We start from the raw sequence: 17,990 nt of genomic DNA, 5'->3' as shown, positions 1-17,990 counted from the left end.
GCAGCTTCTGCACTTGCACGGGGTACTGGCACTTCCACAGCCTGGGGAGGGAGGAAGGTGGCGCGTTACTCCGCGACTTCGCTTTGGACTCCTCTTTCTCTATGTTCCTGGAGACCCCGCCAAGGGTCTCAAACCTTTTATTGTACTTTTACGGGGCGGCAGCGCATTCCCAATAGAGTAAAAGCAAATCCCAGTGCAAAGCACTCCCAGACGCGTCAGATACCCCATTGAGCTCTCACGGGCATTCGCTCCTCACAACCGGCTCAGCAGGCGGCGAGGTTACTCAGTCCGCCCACGAGTTCCTTCTAGAGAGTCGACATCATTCCCGGTCCTGTTACAGGTTTGGGGGTACAGTAGGTCCTTACTTAACACTGTTGACGTGTTCTTGGGAACTGCGACTATAAGCAAAACGACACACAGCGGGTTCCCCAACAGTGTTTCCTTGGAGTTGTTTTGTCATGAGAGAAAAAAATCGGTTTTGTTATATGTGGTTTTGCTTAAAGTTGCAGTTTCCAAGAACCTGTCCCCGACGTTAAGGGAGGGCTCACTGCACAGTGGCAGACGAGGCCAAGTCTCCAACTTCACCAAGCTCACGTCCTAGAGGAGGAGAAAGAAACGGGTGTTTAAATAGATACACAGGATCACACTCATTGTACAGATGGGGAAACAGGCCCATTAAATGTCAGTTAGGAAAACCCAGGACTGACTCTGCCCCACTTCGACTTCCGAGGCTGTGGTTACCGCCGGGCCCTGCTGAAGGCCGCGCCGCTGCTGGAGACGCTGCTTCAAACATGCGCTTTCAGCTCAGCGTGCTACCTTCGCGGCGCAGCTGATCACTGTAAGTCCTTGGACCACGTCACGATCTCCAAATCCATCATGCCGCGTTCCCCAGTCCATCTCCCCTTTCCTCCTGCCCGCCTCGGACCCCAGGGTCCACCACAGCCACGCTAGGGCCTTCCTGGCTACACCCACGTGCCAAAACTTGAACCCTGGGTGAACTTGACCGCCGCAAGCTGACCACACTGGACAAGACAGTTACTTGACCGAGAAAACTGCTATCGACATAAACGTGCCATGAGCAACCTCGAACGGGCGCCGATGCCGCCAGCCTTCTAATTCCCTGGCCACGTCTCGTAATAATTCCTCCAGTTATAACCGCATGTCTTCGCTCCCGAGGGTGCCCTTAACCTGTATTTTAACTCTGAATACGAGGTGCTAAATGACAAGTACCTTGTCTACCCTCTAACGCGGAAACCCGTCGAGGAACCATGGTTCTCTCACGAAGGAAACCCCCTATTCTTAAAGGACAGTCCTGATTCACTTCCTGCGAACCCCCCAGCCCAGAGCTGTTCAGCACGGCGGCCCCCGCCTCTCATGCAGTGGACCTTGCCCCTCGGTGCCGGGCATGTTCTGACACCGTCTCAACAGAAGCCTCTTGACTTGAGCCTCCTCAGCCTCCAGCCCTTCCCAGTTCCTTCTCTCTCCTCCTGTGCAGAACTTTTCTCAGATCGCTCACACACGACCTTTCAACGTCCTCTTCCATTCTTCAGTCCTCCCCAGCCTGACCTCTGCTAGTCACACTCTGCTGGGACCACTCCACAAGGTCACCGAGCCCCGAGTCACCACAGTCAGCGGTGCCCTTCTCATCTCATGCCACCGCTCAGCAGCAGCAGGCGTGGCGCTCCCTGTCTTCTCTCAGCTTGTGGTGCCACATCCCACTGGTTCTCTCCCTCGCGTCCTGCTGCTGCTCCTCGCCCTGCTGCCGCTTCTCCTTCTCACCTTCCGACAACCAGAGACAGCACCGTAGTGTTTGGCGTGTTCTAGGCACTGCCCAAACGCCTCCATGTGCCAACTTCTTAAGTTCTCGTGACCACCCTAGGAGATGTGCCCCATAGCACAGATAATAAAGTGGAGACACAGAATGAGAAAGTAAGACAAGATCCCAGCCGCCAGCGTGGGTCCAGAGCTGACCACTGTCTTGCATGGCCCCTCAACCCTGAACTTCTGGGGGTTCAGTCTCACCAATAATCCCTTCCTAGGGATCACGACCAATGGCTTTAAACATGACCAACGACTTTAAAAGCCTGTCCCTTTATGCCAATGGCGCCGAAAATTGTATCTCTAGCTTGGACCCTGAGCAGAGCTGTATACACGAGGAATTATAACTTAGCCACTTGAAAACCTCTTCTTGGATGAGTAGACATCTCATACTTTTCCAAATTCACTTTTGAGCCATATAAAGCCTAACACCTGCCTCTCCTGCATCTTCCATTTCGGCAACTAGCACCTCCGTCCTCCACCTGCTCACATCAGGCACCCACGTGCGGTCTCCTGACGCTCACTGATGGCCAGACTGCCGCACCCAGCCTGCCCAGTCCCACCCGTCACCCTCCCCCTCCACAGCTGCCGCCACTGTCCTCAGCTCAGGCCAGCACCACCCCTCCCCTGGGTTATGGCAACAGCATCTTCCCAGGTCCACTTGCTTTTAATGCTGCAGGTCACTCTCCACAGGTAGCCAGAGTCAGCGCTTAGTAACTAAACCATGTGACAACTTCCCACCACGTTGTGGGTTTTACTCTAGCCCCGCCCATAGGCATCACCAGCCCCTGCCTACGTCTCCTTGACCGCCTCTCTCGCAACTTGGTTCCAGACACACCGTCCCAGGGCAAGAAACCAAAGGGCAAATTCATCTCAGGTCTTTATTCACAGATGGTTAAAACCCCCAGATAGTGAAGTCTCCACTTAAAATGCCCCGTCTTCCAAGGAGCCCTAGAACCTCCAGACCACACTAGGCTTGCTGTTCTGTGTTCCCAAATCATGCCCAATACTTTCCCTTCGTAGCCTTGGTCTCCGTGTAACTTGAAGTGTGTCTAAGTCCTTTGCTAGATCATACTTTCCGTGAGATTGTTTTTGTCACTGCATCCCCAGGACCTGGCTCGTGGATCAAAAGAATCCTGGAGGGTGACGGTTGCCCATATATTAATATGGCTTTGTGGGGAATCACTCAAGTCTCTCTGAGGCAAATCCCTGTACCAAGGGGAAGAGAAGAGGAACAAATACTCTCACTTCTCTTGGTCACTGGGATGGCTTCCTCTTGTGCCCAGGACGAGTGAGCAGCAGAGCTGGGATCTGAACTCAGGTACACGTCCCACAGTCCTGTCATGCCACCTTTTACTCCACTTAGACGGAAGTTGGCTCGGATTGGAAGATAGTGCTAGAAAATCTGACATCTGTAGTCTTTATGGGGTGAGGGGTATTGAGGGGAAAGAAAATCACCTGCTTCTTAGAAGGTAGAGAGAACACGGGCATCTGTGGTAAACATTACACCATGTTACTGAGGTGAAATTCACATCATGTCAACTGAACCATTTTAAAGTGAACATTTCAACGACATTTCTTACATTCACTACATGACATGTTGTACAACCACCCCCTCTATCTAGTTCCCAAACATTCTCATCTTCCCACAAGGAAACCCTGCACCCACGAAACAGCTGTTTTTCACTTCCCTTCCCACTCTCCAGCCGGCCTACGGATTTGCCTGCTCTGGATGTTTCACAGAAATGGAGTCACACAGTGTGTAGCCTCCGCGCCTGGTCCATCCGCACTGCAGCCTGTATCCGCACGTGGTCCTGTCCCACGGCTGAATGGTGCGCCCTGTATGGACAGACCACGCTTTGCCCATTCGTTCGCCCCTCCAATGGGAGCGCAGCCTGTTCTCACTTTTTGGCTATTGTGAGTTGCACTTCTGTGCACACATACACATTTGTACTCGACTGTCTCTTTATGGTTCTTCTGACATCTGCGTAAGTGTGGAATTGCCAGGTCACATGGTAAGTGTCTCACCAACCTCGTCTTTTGTCCCTGCTCCTTCCCTCACTCCAGGCCTGCTGCTCTGGGCATCTTTGCTCTTGAATCTCTCAGCTAGAAAGGGGCCTGCCTCATCTTCACGCAGCTGCCTCTGCTCTTGAGGACTCAGCTCAAACACCTGTTTTGTAGTGAGAACTTTTGACCACGTAGTCTAAATCCATCCTGTACTGATCACTCCCTCATACTATTTAGTTTCTTTCTTAGTACTTACCACCTGTAGTCATCCTAAATGTAAGTTTTTCATTGTGATAAAATATATAACATAAAATTGACTATCTTAACCATTTTTTTTGAGACAGGGTCTCTTTTTACGTCCCAGGCTGGCAATCATAGTTCATTATAACTTTGAATTCCTGGGCCCAAGGGTACCCCCCTCTCTCAGCCTCCTGAGCAGCTGGGACTACAGGCACATGCCAGCACACCTGGCCAATTTTTAAATTTTTTATAGAGACAGGGTCTTGGTATGTTGCCCAGGCTGGTCTATGAACTCCTGGGCTCAAGCGATCCTCCCGCCTTGGCCTCCCAGAGTGTTGAGGTGACAGGCGTGAGCCACCGCCCCTGGCCATTAACCGTTTTCAAGGGCATAGTTCAGTAGCGTTAATTACTGTCACATTGTGCAGCCATCACCACCATCCGTCTTCAGAACTCCTTTCATCTGTGAAACAAAAACTCTGCACCCATTAAACAATGACTCCCCAATCCCTCCCCTTGTCCCCTGGAAACTACCATTCTACTTTCTGTCTCTATGAATTTGACTATTCTAGGTACCTCATACACATGGAATCACACAGCATTTGTCTTTTTATGACTGGCTTATTTCGTTTGGCATAATGAACCTAAAAGATCATATGTATTGCAGCGTATGTCAGAATTTCCTTTCTTTTTAAGGCTGAATAAAATTCCATTATAGGCATATACTACCTTCTGTTTATTCATTTGTCTGTGAACACCTGGTTACTTTCACTTCTTATCTCTCCACCCCCACAACCCACCCAAAAAAGCAAGCTCCATGATATCAGGCACCCTGCCTCTATCTCCCAAATCCTGGTTTCTCCAGCACCCAGCAGTGTTCAGAGCATGGTGGGCACTCATTGGTTGTACAAAGATCTGGTTGCAAAGCCACACTCTCAACTGTTCTCATAAACCGCTTCTCCACCAACTAACATGACCATAAGAGAAGGTTTGTATCTCCAAGGACAGTTGCCTGGGACTTACCCAATGACCTGTAGACTACAGAGGGGATGTGCAAAGGCTGAGCACAGCTTCACCATTCCTTCGGGACTGAAGCTGTTCTGCACCAAGTTCAGACTGGTCAGGCTCTGGTTGCAGGAGAGGGTGGAGGAGAGCACCTCGCAGCAATTGGAGGTCAATCCACATGCCTGCAACCTGCAGGGTCAAGACACCCAGGAAATAACCCTGAAGAGCAACAATGGCGCCTTCATTCAACCCAAAAGAATTTCACCTCGATGTTTAAAAAAATTAAAAGAAAAAAAAGTGGTGGGCTCTATCACCAGAGTTTCTGGTTTCGTAATTTCCGGGGAGGGACTCAAATATTTGCATTCCTAATGCATTCCCAGGTGATGCCACTACTCTTGGTTCTCACTTTGAGAGCTGGATGACTCAAATCATAGTTGTGGAAAGAATGAAAGATAAAGGCTTGTAACAAAGGAATGTAACAAGGAACGTGGGGGGAAAGACTTGCTGAGACAGTGACTTTGTTTCTAAAAATCAAAGATGAGGAGAAGTAGGCTACGAGAAGGGAGGATGTATCACTGTGTACACTGACCCAAGAAACTGCACCCACATCAGGCTGTGGAGGGAACGGGGGGTGTCTTGGAGAAACAGCCGACCGGACGGCCAGAGCACAGTCCGAGACAGTGGTATGGAATGAGGTTGGACATTTTAAGGCTGTAGTAAGGATTTAGGGTTTTATCTGAAGAGCAACGGAAAGCCAAGGAACATCATTACATGCAATAATGGTATTGTAGAAGAGTGTTCTATTTTTGGAGATGCGTGTGGAGATATTTTCAGGGCAGAATGTCAAAAATACATAACTTGCTGTGAAATAGTTCACCAGAGAGAAAAAATACCAATGATTATGTAAACTAGGTGGTGGATGTATAGGTTTTAAGTGTCTTAATTGTTCAGGACTGTGCATTTTGCAATTCTCACAATAGAGTAAGCAGCTGGTGAGACACAGCTCAATTCGTTCCAGCCGCCTACAGCTAGACTACACAATGGGATCAAATGAAGGCTTGCTTTCTTTCTTTTGGGTTTTGCTTCTAAAATAACATCTAAATATTTATAAAGACAGAAAATATCTGGTAGGGAGGGCTGAGGATCTCAGCAAGGGGTAGGTAAACCAACGATGGTATAAGGTGCTGCACAGACAGGTGACCGTGAGATTCCCAGTGGGGGTGACATTTATGACCGCAGGGATGCTTTCCTCCTCGTTACAGAAGGCGGGGCATGCTGGTGCAGGTAACAGTCGGCTTCTCGACAGAAAGTGTAGGGCTTCCTGGTAAATGGCTTCAGACTTACTCAAAGGGGTAGGGTAATTCGTTAAGTACCAGGAAGAACAAGGGGGGCCCCAAATGTCTCCAGAGGATGCAGCTGGTTCGAAATCATTGTTTCACGGAGTAGGGCAACAAGTGGAGCAGAAAAACCTAATACTGGGGAAACAGACTGACATCAGCAACCACTGACAGCATATGACCAACCCACACTTGTGTTGTTTTTGCTCCTGCCACTCTCAGCAACCTACGAGGGGGCAGAGGAACCAGGTTCACCAGAGCTTGGAGGGTTTGCAGGTGGACACAGTCAGGCACAGAAAGCTGAGAGACACACAGCACTTATAAGACTGATAAAGATGATAGAACATGGAAGTGAAAGAAATAGAACAAAAGCTAGGGATGGGACAGGATTACACACAGAGATGTGGAGGGGACAAAGACGGTGGCAACAGGCTTGAATGATGTGTGACTTAGAGAAGGAAACGGGTTGGCAGATCAAGCCCTTTGCCCAACAAAATAGGAACACAACCTTCCCTAGTGTCTCGGAGGTTTATGCGCCACGTACGTACGACGCTGGCACATGGTCAGCACTCGGCACGTGGCAGCTAACGTTACCTTCTGGAGTAGTTCACGGCGCTGCGCAACCGCCGCCTCTATCTAGTTACAGAACATTTTGTTGCCCCAAAAGGAAACACTGTACCCATTAAGCAGTCCCTCCTCTGCCCCTGGCGGCCCCTCATCTACTGTCCATGGACTGGACTATTCCGGATGTTTTCATACAAACGGAATCTCACACTATGTGGCTCTTCGTGTCTGGCTTCTTCCCCTTAGCATCACATCCATGTTGTAGCGTGTGTCACGCTTCATTCCTTTTTGTGGCTGAGCCACAGCCCATCGTATTGGAGCCCCGGGTGATTCTGATGCTTAGTACACTTCTGAGAACCACCAGTGTGACCACCTGCTTTTGCCCACCTTCCTCACTGGACCGTACCTGTCACGATGCCACACACCATTTAGCACCATGCCCAGCACACAGGGTTGTGCAGTGAGCACTTAAGGGCTTTCTACCTCCAGATCTTGCTCCCGCCCAAGCACTTGCTGTTTCATTCATCTCATACGTGGGTGTGGAGCTGGAATCGATACCCAGATCTGACTCCGCCAAGGGTACGTCCTGTCTAACTTGAGGGAGTCGTGAGAACATCGACCTTGTCCAAGCAGCTTCACGCTTGGGCCCCCACTTCCTCCAAGCCCAGCCCTCACAGGGGTGATCCAGGGGGTTACCCGAGTCTCCTCAGAGAGCCCTTCTCGTGCTTCAGTCCCTCGCAGAGCACCGCAACCCCACTGTCACCCACGGCATTGGAGGCAAGGTCCAAGCTCTTCAGGTGTTTGCTTCTCGTGATCACAGAGGACAGATTTGTGCAGCAAGCAGCGGTGAGGTGGCACCCCACCAACCTGCAAGACACAGGGGAGTGTCATCTGTCTTCTGAGCAAAGTGCTATGGTGGGATAATGCTCAGGACCATTAACAGGGTTCCCTGTAGTCCTTCCTGACAAGGGACATCTCTGTCCCTTCCTGTGAGTGTCCTAAACTGTGTGGTATCTGTCGGGTCAGGAGAGAGGTGGTGGTGGAGGGTGGGGGAAATGTTGGTTGTGACTGATGGTACCTTTGGAAAAAGGAGCACACCAGAGTTTGTCTCTTGCCTGGAGTTTGCTTCAAGGTCTCCATGACGGGGGAGGAAGAGAGAAACGAAGCGTGAGCGAGTAGATGTCAGCAGAGCCCCTGGCAAAGGGGCAGAGCACCGACGGGAGACAGAAGGCAACAGGAGTCATGGAAACACAGGTGGGGTCTGGGACCTGAAAGCGGGGAGTCTCGTGCTTCTATTCCCACATCCACTCGGGTGGAAATGGCCCCCACGATGATGGCTGGATGGTTTATCTGAGTAGAGGTGACTGAGACAGTCTCAGAGCCCCACATTCCCACGCTTTTCGTGTGCTAGGAGTAGAACGACGCCCTTGGGGCTGAGAGGCGTGAGGGGCTCCGTCGTGAGGGTTCTCACCTGGAGACCCTGGGGATGACCTAGTCTCTGATGCTAGCTTGGAGGAATGACGACGCTCTGCCTGGGAAGAGAAGCACAGGACTCGCTCCGCATCTGACCCCAGACCCTACCCGTGTTTCAGTAACTTCTATTACCTTCTCTCCCCCTCAGGGCCCTGCCAGTCTCTATACATGCGTACTTTGTTTCTCTCTTCCTACGTCATCCTGGAGATCCTGACGCAGACTCCAGGTGGAAGACAAACTCTGGTGTACTCGTTTCTTTTTCCAAGGATACTGTCAATCACACCCAACATTTCCCCTACCCTCCACTCTCATCCCTTTCCTGAGGAACCAGATAATCTCACATTTAAATGCAACCCCAAAGAAAGGACATCTCTAACTGACTGAGATTGTCTCTACACCTTGCGGAAGTGGGGCTGGAAATACCAGTTTAATTAAAACAAATAGGGGAATCCGTACTTGGGGGCATTCGGAAGTCTGTGAACTGTGATCTACATTCAACTCCTTTACCACTGGGAAGGGAGCGATCTCAAAATGGCCCCATGCTTTGGTCCATTGAGTCTACCTTTGTCATTGGTAAGAATAGTACCAAGTGCACAAAGAGAGATAAAGTGCTTGTGACTAAAACACTGGACATATGCCAAGTGTCCGGCTGGGGATGTTTGATGTCACGAAACACCGTTACATAGAATACCATCCGTGTTTCATTTACTATAATCTGCATATTGTCAGAGACGGAATGTGGTATCGAAGCCAAGGTTTTGGTTCTTTGGGAGTTCTGGTTCTCCGCTAGATGCAATTGGCGGTGGGGTGACTACAGGAGATTAGACACGAACTATTTACAGTTCTGTGCCTGCCGCACAACAAGAATGAACTGCCTGCCAGCTACTGTGATTCCTTCTTTGTAAAACATTAAATGCATGTATTCATCCAGGAAAAAACCCCAGGAGACACCCAAACTACAAACAACGATGACTGTGAGGCTACAGACATACCCCTGCTCATTGAGATCTTTCAGCTTTTCTACGGTCTGCGTTAAGGACAGAACACACCTATCAAACAGACACATTCCAAAGAGGGGTGAAGAAATTTGAGCCCCAGAGGGAAAGAGGTTAAGAGAGAGACAAGTGCTCCCTGTTCCACATGCAGAGGAGCAGCTGGAGTTTAACTGCAGGCACGACAACCTCCTCTGAAAACCAGCAGGTTTAGGTACGAAGGGTGGTTCGGAACTCCCGATTCCCGAGTGTTTTCTCTGCCCTTCCCACAGCTGTGGCAACGTCGACACATCAGCTCACCTAGAGCATCCCCTGGCACATCACCACCCACGGACCCTGGGACTAGCTTTTGGTTCCATTCTAGTGACCTTCCAGGACCCCCAGGCCCCAATGAGGAAGCCTCACCCCCAGCCCCCGCGGGGAACTCACTCCAGGTCCTGCAGCTGACACCACGTTTTCAGCATGACCTTGCACAGAAGGTTCACGCCCTCGTCCTGCAGTGGGTTCCAGTTCAGACTCAGGTGTGTCAGGAGTGTGTTGCCCATCATCGCTATCACAAGGAAATCACAGGTGTCGACGTTGACGCCACACTGGTTTAGTCTGTGGGGCACACAGGGGAAGGAGAGGGTGACGCTAGTTCCCCAGCGTGACCCTGGGAAAACTGCTTGACTTCTCCCGACCCAGCTGCTCCCATGCAGGGAGGAGTCATATGTGTGTTTAAAGTGCTGTGGGCTTAGACGATGGGATGATCACAAAGCGCCTGGCAGTGACTGGCGTGACGCTCGGGCTGGATGCCCATCAATGTCCTCGGACCTTTTGTTTTCATACTCAACGTAGTTCCTAAGGCTGCTACAACAAATGACCACAAACTCAGTTGCTTACAGCACGTATTTGTTATCTTACTGTTCTGGAGGTCAGAGGTCAGTCAAGGCGTCACAGGGCTGCCTTCCTCCTGGGGGCTGGAGGGAGCTGTTTCCTGCCTTCTCCAGCCTCTAGAGGCACCTGCAGCCTGACACCTGGCCCCCAGCCAGCAGGGGCCCCACCCTAAGCTCCATCGTTGCGTCCCCTGCCACTTTCCTTTCCTTAGAAGGACACAGTGACCGCCTTGGGGCCACCCAGAAAATCCACCAGGGTAATGTCCCCACCTCAGGATGCTTAACCACATCCACAAAGTCCCTTTTGCCATGTAAGGTCATAGTTACAGGTTCCAGGGATCGGGACATGGACATGTTTTGGGGGTGGGTCACTATTCTACCCATAAAAACTCAGCATCTCCCTGTCCTCCCTCCCCTGGGGGACCTTGGAGCTCCTCGGTAGGCAGCCACACACGTTCAGGTAATGGTCTTTAACAGAATTTCTGGCTACACGTACAGCATTAACACAAGTATTTTTTGCTCATATGAAGTTATTGTAGACAAACTGGTCAATAAAGTGAAGTGACCCCAAGGCAGAGTGAGCAGACGGTATAGCTGGCCCTCTGCATCTGCAGATTCAACCAATTGTACATCAAAAATATTTTTTAAAAAACCCCAAAAATATAACAATAAAGAATAATACAAATAAAAGCATAGTATAGCCATTTACATAGCATTGACATTCACTAGGTATTAGCGGCAATCTAGAGATGATTCAAAGTACACGGGAGGATGTGCGTAGGTCACGTGCAAACATTTCACACAAGGGACGTGAGCATCCGTGGAGGGAGGCCGTTATTGGTGGAATCAACCCCCTACAGATAAAGAGGGAAAATTGTATTGAACAGGAACAAAAATCTCTCATTCTCACAAACCAAAGATTTATGATAAAAGAGTAATTTGGCAGCATAAGGCGGCAGTTTTTAAAGGAGCTACGTGGGCACCTTGTTTCACAATAGCAAGAGGACATGGTTCACGTCAGTCTGTGTGTGGGGTTGGTGCTCCTTGGAGTCACACAACAGTCTCTGTGACTGTGGCTTTGGCCTGGGCCACCACTGCCACCTGAAAGTCTCATTTATTATCCCTCCCACACCAGGGTTTAAACTACATAGAAACAGGAACCGTATCAGTCTTTCTCCCCCGTGACGCTAGCAGCTGAGTGTTTGCCCACAGCAGGTGCTTAGTAAATACTTTCAATCCTCATTGTTCACAGACTCTGTAGGCGGGAGTTTTCCTACTTGCTAAAATTTATTGGTAACCCCCAAAATCCCCACCGGCGGCTCTCCCGGCCCTTCTGACATGCCCGAGTGCAGGCAGAGTCGCCAGTCTCACGTGTTCCAGTTGAGGCTGAACTTGTTTCGGCTCGCACGCTGTGAACACGTGTCCTTTCTGAGGGGTGTTTAGTGCTGCATTTGTTGATTTTTTGTGCTTTATGGTGATTTTGCTATTTAAAACAGCCCCAAGCATAGTGCCGCAGTGCTGTCTGGTCATGACATCCCCTGCACGTGTCAGATACGCTCCATTCAGGCACGAGCTGAGGCGCTGCTGGTTGGAGCTCACTGTTCACGAATCAACGATATGTATTAAATAAGGTGCCTCTGTACAGAAACAGGCAAACCAAGGTGAAGTCTTTGATCAGTCAATGACAACGTGACCAGAGGCTCCCAGAAACCTAACCCCACATTGCCCCAAGGCAATGGCTCAGTGTTGGTTAATTCCGTGTTTGGCTAATTTCTGGGGTGACCTTACAGAACACAATATCCTCAAATTACGAGAATCGGTTGTTTGAATGACAACTTCCCACTGTAAGAAAACACAAAAAAATGCAGGTTGGGCGCGATGGCTCACGCCTGTAATCCTAGCACTCTGGGAGGCCGAGGCGGGAGGATCACTTGAGACCAGCCTGAGCAAGGGTGAGACCCCATCTCTACCAAAAATAGAAAAAATTAGCCGGGCATGGTGACACACCCCTGTAATCCCAGCCACTCAGGAGGGTGAGGCAGGAGGATCATTTGAGCCTAGAAGTTGGAAGGTTGCAGTGAGCTATGATGATGCCATGACATTTTACCTGGGGCAACAGAATGAGACTCTGTCTTAAAAAAAGAAAAAAAGAAAAACCAAAAATGAAAAACAAACAAGGAAACATAAAGGCAGAGGTGGAATTTTCCAAAGAAGGATGAGATCTGGGAGATGATCACCGGGACAGGGTTCAGCACGTACCAAGTCCCTCCAAGACTATTTCCACTCTCCCCACTGGTTTGTGCTTTGAGCACAAGACCAGGCTATTTGTTAGAAAGTGATGAAGCCGCCCCCAGTGAAGCAAGCGCGACTCACATCAGCCTCCGCAGACTGCAGCTGGGCAGCCTTATGGACTGGCACAGCATGTACATGCCCTCGATGCCCAAATGGTTGCTGGACAGGCACAGGTGCGTCAGGCTCCGGTTGCTGTCCAGGGCTGAGGCCAGGGCATGGCAGCCCACAGCTGTGAGGCTGCAGCTCTCCAACCTGCAGGAAGAGAACCCCGAGGGGAAATGAGGGGAGTCTCACCTCTCCCTCCTCTGCAAGGAGGGGAAAGAAACATCACCCACATTGACCCGTCCTTGCAGATGAATGGTAAGGTCCCAGCAGGTCTGCCTTTAACCTGCAAACTCAACTCCAGTGCTTCAGCCCCCAAATACCCTAAATCGTATCCTGGGCGATGACGTCTGTCAGTCACAGCGGGAAACGGGTGGGTGATGTGCACCTACTCTCTGCCATTTCTAGCGCCCACATGGCCTACGATGGAAGACTTTGCCAAAATGAGTGATTTTCCTATTTAAAAGTATGGCATTTAACACATCATGACCCTTTTACGTAAGCTCCGTCTGTTTTGTCGAACGTTAAGAAGTTTTCACGTAGCTTTGAAACGATTCCAAACACTTACATAGTTTGCTACGCGAGTGACGTTTTGCTGCAACAAGAACTTGGAGTGAACTCTCCCCCACGATCCCTCCCGCCGCGAGAACGTGACCACACCTCAGCGGATCCCACATGTGAGTTACTGACCTCGACTGCCAGACTTCAAAATACGTATAAACCTGAGAGTTTGCCAGACTTGGAGAGCTCGGGCCGTGGCAGGCTACACTGTCAGCCACTTCTCCGAGGAGGACAGCCCAGGCTGTGACGGGGCCACACCGTGTCACCGTTTGACTCAGGAGCCTCACGGCCAACACCAGAGTCCCACGCCAGTGTCCAGGGACCTCACACGTCGTCACGGATCTCCACTGTGTCAATCGAGCCAATTTCTCCAAGAACCGCTCATGTCCACCGTGAAATTTAATTAGACTTTACTTTCCACAGAGGCCTGCTTACATCCGAATTGAGCAACTTGACTTTAATAATTTTTGAACTCACTTGCCATGTGGCTAATACACCTCGTCCATCCAGTGTATTCCTGGGAGGTTTTGTTCTCGTTCTTCTCCTCCCTTTAAGCGTTATGAGCCCAAGGGAAAAAAGTTCTTTGTGTGGCAATCAGCTGACTCGTGCAATCGTACTTTGATCATCTCCCTCCTTTAGGCATACGAAACAGAGCTACAGTGCTTGAAAACAACTTGAGTGGCGCCTCTGTCATGGGGCCGCGGCAAAGTTAAATGCACCAACACAGGTGAAGGACTGAGGACAACACGTTGCAAATAGCACACGCTTAGCATCACCGTCTCCTGACGAAGGAAGACGCGTGGGCTGGGTCAGACGGATGGAGAGAAAGGAACATTGACTTCTAGTGAGGTTCCCACTGCCACCCCCATCCTTTAAACGGTAATTTGTGCTACGGTTGAGCATCCCTTGTCCGAAATGCTTGGGACCAGAAGCAGTTTAGATTTCAGGCTTTTCTTCGGGTTTTGTAATATTTGTATCATATTTACCAGTTGAGCATCCCTCGTCTGAAAATCCAAAGTGCTCCAGTGAGCATTTCCGTCGAGCATCATGTCAGTGTTCAAAGTGCCATCTTTTGGAGCATTTCAGATTTTCGGATGAGGGATGCTCAACCTGTCCTTGTTTTTCAACTTTTGCTATGACTTTAGAACTAATGTGACATGCCCCTGCCACAGCACGCTCCGGAGCGTGGGAGCAGCTGTGCCTGGACCGGGGGACGTCAGGGAGGAAGCTCCCAGACGACAGCTCAGTCCCTGGGGTATCACACCGCAGCTCACCTTTTAGCTCTGCCTTTTTCTCCCCGTGGGACCTTAGGCAACAGCCTTCCTCCCTCTGGACTGGGTTTTCCTCCTCCGTAGATGGGATGAGCATAGACGCACCTGGCAGGTTGCTTGTGACGTCGGAGTTGATGGGATTAGAGCACTCAGCAGAGCCCGGGGCTCAAGGATGCTGAATAACAAGCTACGACTCTGGGATTTCAGCACTGGCTTCAAGAAATTAAGGAAGAGACTAAAAACATATAGATACTGGGTCCAAACAGGTGAGAATAGAAAAAGGATGGAAAACAGAAACACAGCACGAAAATGTGTTCATTAACGACCCAAATAGCATAGGGAATGGTCTAGCCCAGTTTGTGGAGCTGACTCTGGGTACTTTTGACAGTTTGTTATGCAGCTTTGAGAGGATTTCAAACACTTACGTGGTTTATGATGTGAATGACACGTTTTGTTGTGGTAAGAACACAGAGTGAACTCCCCCCACCCTGAAAGAATGTGGTGTCATACCTTATCAGACCCCACATGTGTTATTGACCCAAACTACCGGGCTCCAAAATACCTATAAACCTGAGTTTGACAGACACGGTGCTTCCAACAGAACGTCTTGTGGTGATGGAATGTTCTAGATCTATGCTGTCCAATATGGCAGCCACTAGCCACAAGGCCATTGAGCACTTGGCATGTGGCTAAGGCAATGAAGTAAGTTTTAATTTTATGCGTTTCCTTACCTTTATGTCTAAACAGCCACATGTGGCTGGTGGCTCCAGTATTAAACAGGGAAGCGTCGACCACATTCAACAAGATGGGAACTGGAAGCCCACGGGCTAAACAGTGCTCAGGGCTACCAGGGCTGTCTGGAAAGTACCCAGCCACGCAACCATTCTCCTTCTATTAACAGTGGCTGGATACTTTCAGGACGGCCCTCATATTTGTTTTGGACCATGAAATATTCTTAAAAAAAATGTTTGAGTTACTAGGAAATACTTAAAAAGCCAGAAAACTAACCAAAAATAATTCAAATTCCAAGGTACACTTAAAGAAAAACCCAATCTGTTGGAACAAAGAGACATCTGCCTTCTTCAGAACACTTTAGTTGATCCAAAAACTCTGGTGTTGGGCCAAGATCAAAGATGGCCCAGAGCTGTGCCATCCAGAGTGGCAGCCGCTAGCCTCAGGTGGGTCTAGCATGATCCGGAAACTGAACTTGGTGTTTAACTTTCGATAGCCACGTGTGACGGGCGGCCACATCGGACGGCGCAGCTCCGCTGAACCACCCACTGCTTCGAATCCTGCCGCACCACCGATCATGTTCCACTGTGCTCGAGTGACTCACTCCAGAACTGTCCCCTCATCTATCCACAGGGTTGGCAACAGCGCCTGCGCCACAGCCGTCTTGAGCGCTCAGTGAGGCTGGCGTGGCTGGACTTGGCTCAGCACAGAGGGTGTCATAAACGGTTGCTGCAATTGTTGCTTCTTCTTCCCCATCTCCCTCCGTGGGGTAGGTTATCAGTAAGAAAGCAACATCCTTTCGAACCGCCAGGTGCCACAGATGCAGAACTTCCGCCCCTTGTGTTTCCGCACGCAAACACTTCCGCTAGAACAACACGCCCGGGTTGTCCCCACCGCAGCTCCCTCTTCTCCATGGGAGGAGGTAGGAGCTTTCCGATCGGGGTTCCGGGTGACGCTCTGCTTAGACCCTCCTTTGTGGCCAGTCTGCGCCCACGAGACCAGAATGAGTGTGCGCTGGTCTGGACTCTGCCAGGCAGAACCCAACTTTGCCATCGAGTTCTCTGAGTGACCGGCGGGTGAGCCCGTCCGATCGTGGAGTCGAGCACTTGCTAACCCACATGGCCACACACGACGGCCTCGTGCTCCAAGATGTCTTTATCTTGGAAGGTCACTGATTGATTTCCATTCGGCTGACTCCTGCCCCCAGCTTTATATTCATCTAGAGTTCAGTAGCGAGGACAGATGTGCTTTATTGGGTCTTTCTTACTCCCAGCAGGCCCTGACTCCCACCCTGGGCATATACACCTGCCAACTCCCCTCCCTCATGACTCGGGAACCTCAGTTAACACAATCCCGGTGACAGGAGTGGGACTCACGTCAGCTTCTGCAGGGTGCACTGTGGGGCCTTCAAGGCCTCGAAGAGAGGCTTCACACCCTCGTCCGTCACCTTATTCCCTGCTAGGCCGAGGTAGTTTAGGCTGATGGACCGTGTGGTAAGGACTTGGGAGATCATCAGGTAACCGGCCTGGCTTATTGCACAGAGATCCAACCTGCAGAGACAGGCAGCGTGAAACACAGCCTTGCCCTCGCCCAAAGCAACCTGCTTCCCCTTGCTGTGCACGCCAGCTGCTCCCGCCATCTTCCTGGTCCTCGGACGCTGCTCGCTCCTGCCTCAGGGTCTGAGCAGTTGCTGTTCCTCCATCAGCAGTATCCCTTCCTCTCGCCCGGGTCTTCGTGTGGTTCATTTTCACATTCAGGTTTCTCAACGGTCACCTTTTTGGAGTCAGCTGGCCTTATTGCCTTCAACCGTGCCCACCCTGCCTCGCTCCACTCCTCTCTATTCAACATTGTTACATTCACGGCAGCGAGCATCAGCTAACGCTCCATTTATATTTACGCTTGTTTACTGCCCGTCTTCCCGCCTAGAACATGCCATTTCGGTGAGGGGAGAGGCCTGCTGGCCTTGTTCCAGCTGCACCTTTAGCAGCTATGGTAGCGCTGGTACAGAGTAGGCACCAAGCATTTGCTGACAGGCATGACCTTCTGAAGTGACTGGCGGTGTTTACAAGAGCTGAGTGTGGATCTGCCTCATGAGCCAGCAATTCTACCCTCAAGTCTTAATCTTCTACTAAGCAAGTAGGTTAATATTTTTGTGACTCAACTTGTCATCTGGAAAATGGGGCTGATGATGCTACCGACCTCAGTGGTGCTTGTGAGGACTGGAACGTTAGAATACCCACCAAGCACGCCTGGGTGGGGCAGAGGCTGATGGTGCAAGCCTGTTTTTGCTTCTTCCGGGACACAGAGCTGGACTACGTTTTCCAGTCTGCCTTGCAGTGAGAATGGTCACATAACCAAGTGCCAGTTAAGAGAATGGGAAGGGAATTTGAGTGAGTGATTTGAACTACCTCCAGCCCAGGCTCATAAACCTCTCTGCTCTTGTGAGCTGAATCTCTAACACCCAGCAGGATTCTGGATGCTGTGTGTTAACACTAGAACCCCTGCTAGCCTAGGCATAGGACCATCCCTCGGCCCCACTGGTCTCAGATCATCTTCTTACATAGGCAAAAAATGCTTCTCTTGTTTCTGACCCATTATACGTCATCAGCTGTGTTTGTTACAGGACCCAACTAATAATCTGCTAGCACATGGAAAACAGTATCATTTGCTGTGTTGAATTTCAGACAGAACTTTTAGAGTTCTCCAAACATACATGCTCACGGT

At 50.4% G+C, this 17,990-nt stretch overlaps 1 protein-coding gene across 1 annotated transcript in view; it reads right to left on the bottom strand.

The window, feature by feature from the left end:
• The window catches only part of NLRP5 (NLR family, pyrin domain containing 5), a 55,417-nt gene that overhangs the window by 6,822 nt on the left and 30,605 nt on the right, over positions 1–17,990 (bottom strand). The window contains exons 8-13 of the mRNA XM_012643004.1: positions 16,643–16,816; positions 12,682–12,852; positions 9,863–10,033; positions 7,665–7,835; positions 5,086–5,256; positions 3–41 (exon numbers count right to left, since the gene is read on the bottom strand). Of these exons, the coding sequence (XP_012498458.1) occupies positions 3–41; positions 5,086–5,256; positions 7,665–7,835; positions 9,863–10,033; positions 12,682–12,852; positions 16,643–16,816 (897 nt within the window). The remainder of the gene's footprint in view (positions 1–2; positions 42–5,085; positions 5,257–7,664; positions 7,836–9,862; positions 10,034–12,681; positions 12,853–16,642; positions 16,817–17,990) is intronic.

Source organism: Propithecus coquereli, unplaced genomic scaffold (genome assembly GCF_000956105.1).
Source record: "Propithecus coquereli isolate 6110/MARCELLA unplaced genomic scaffold, Pcoq_1.0 Scaffold193, whole genome shotgun sequence".
Taxonomy (NCBI): Eukaryota; Metazoa; Chordata; class Mammalia; order Primates; family Indriidae; genus Propithecus; species Propithecus coquereli.
Note: the sequence above shows the minus strand (reverse complement) of the source record. Positions and strands in the feature narration are given on the sequence as shown.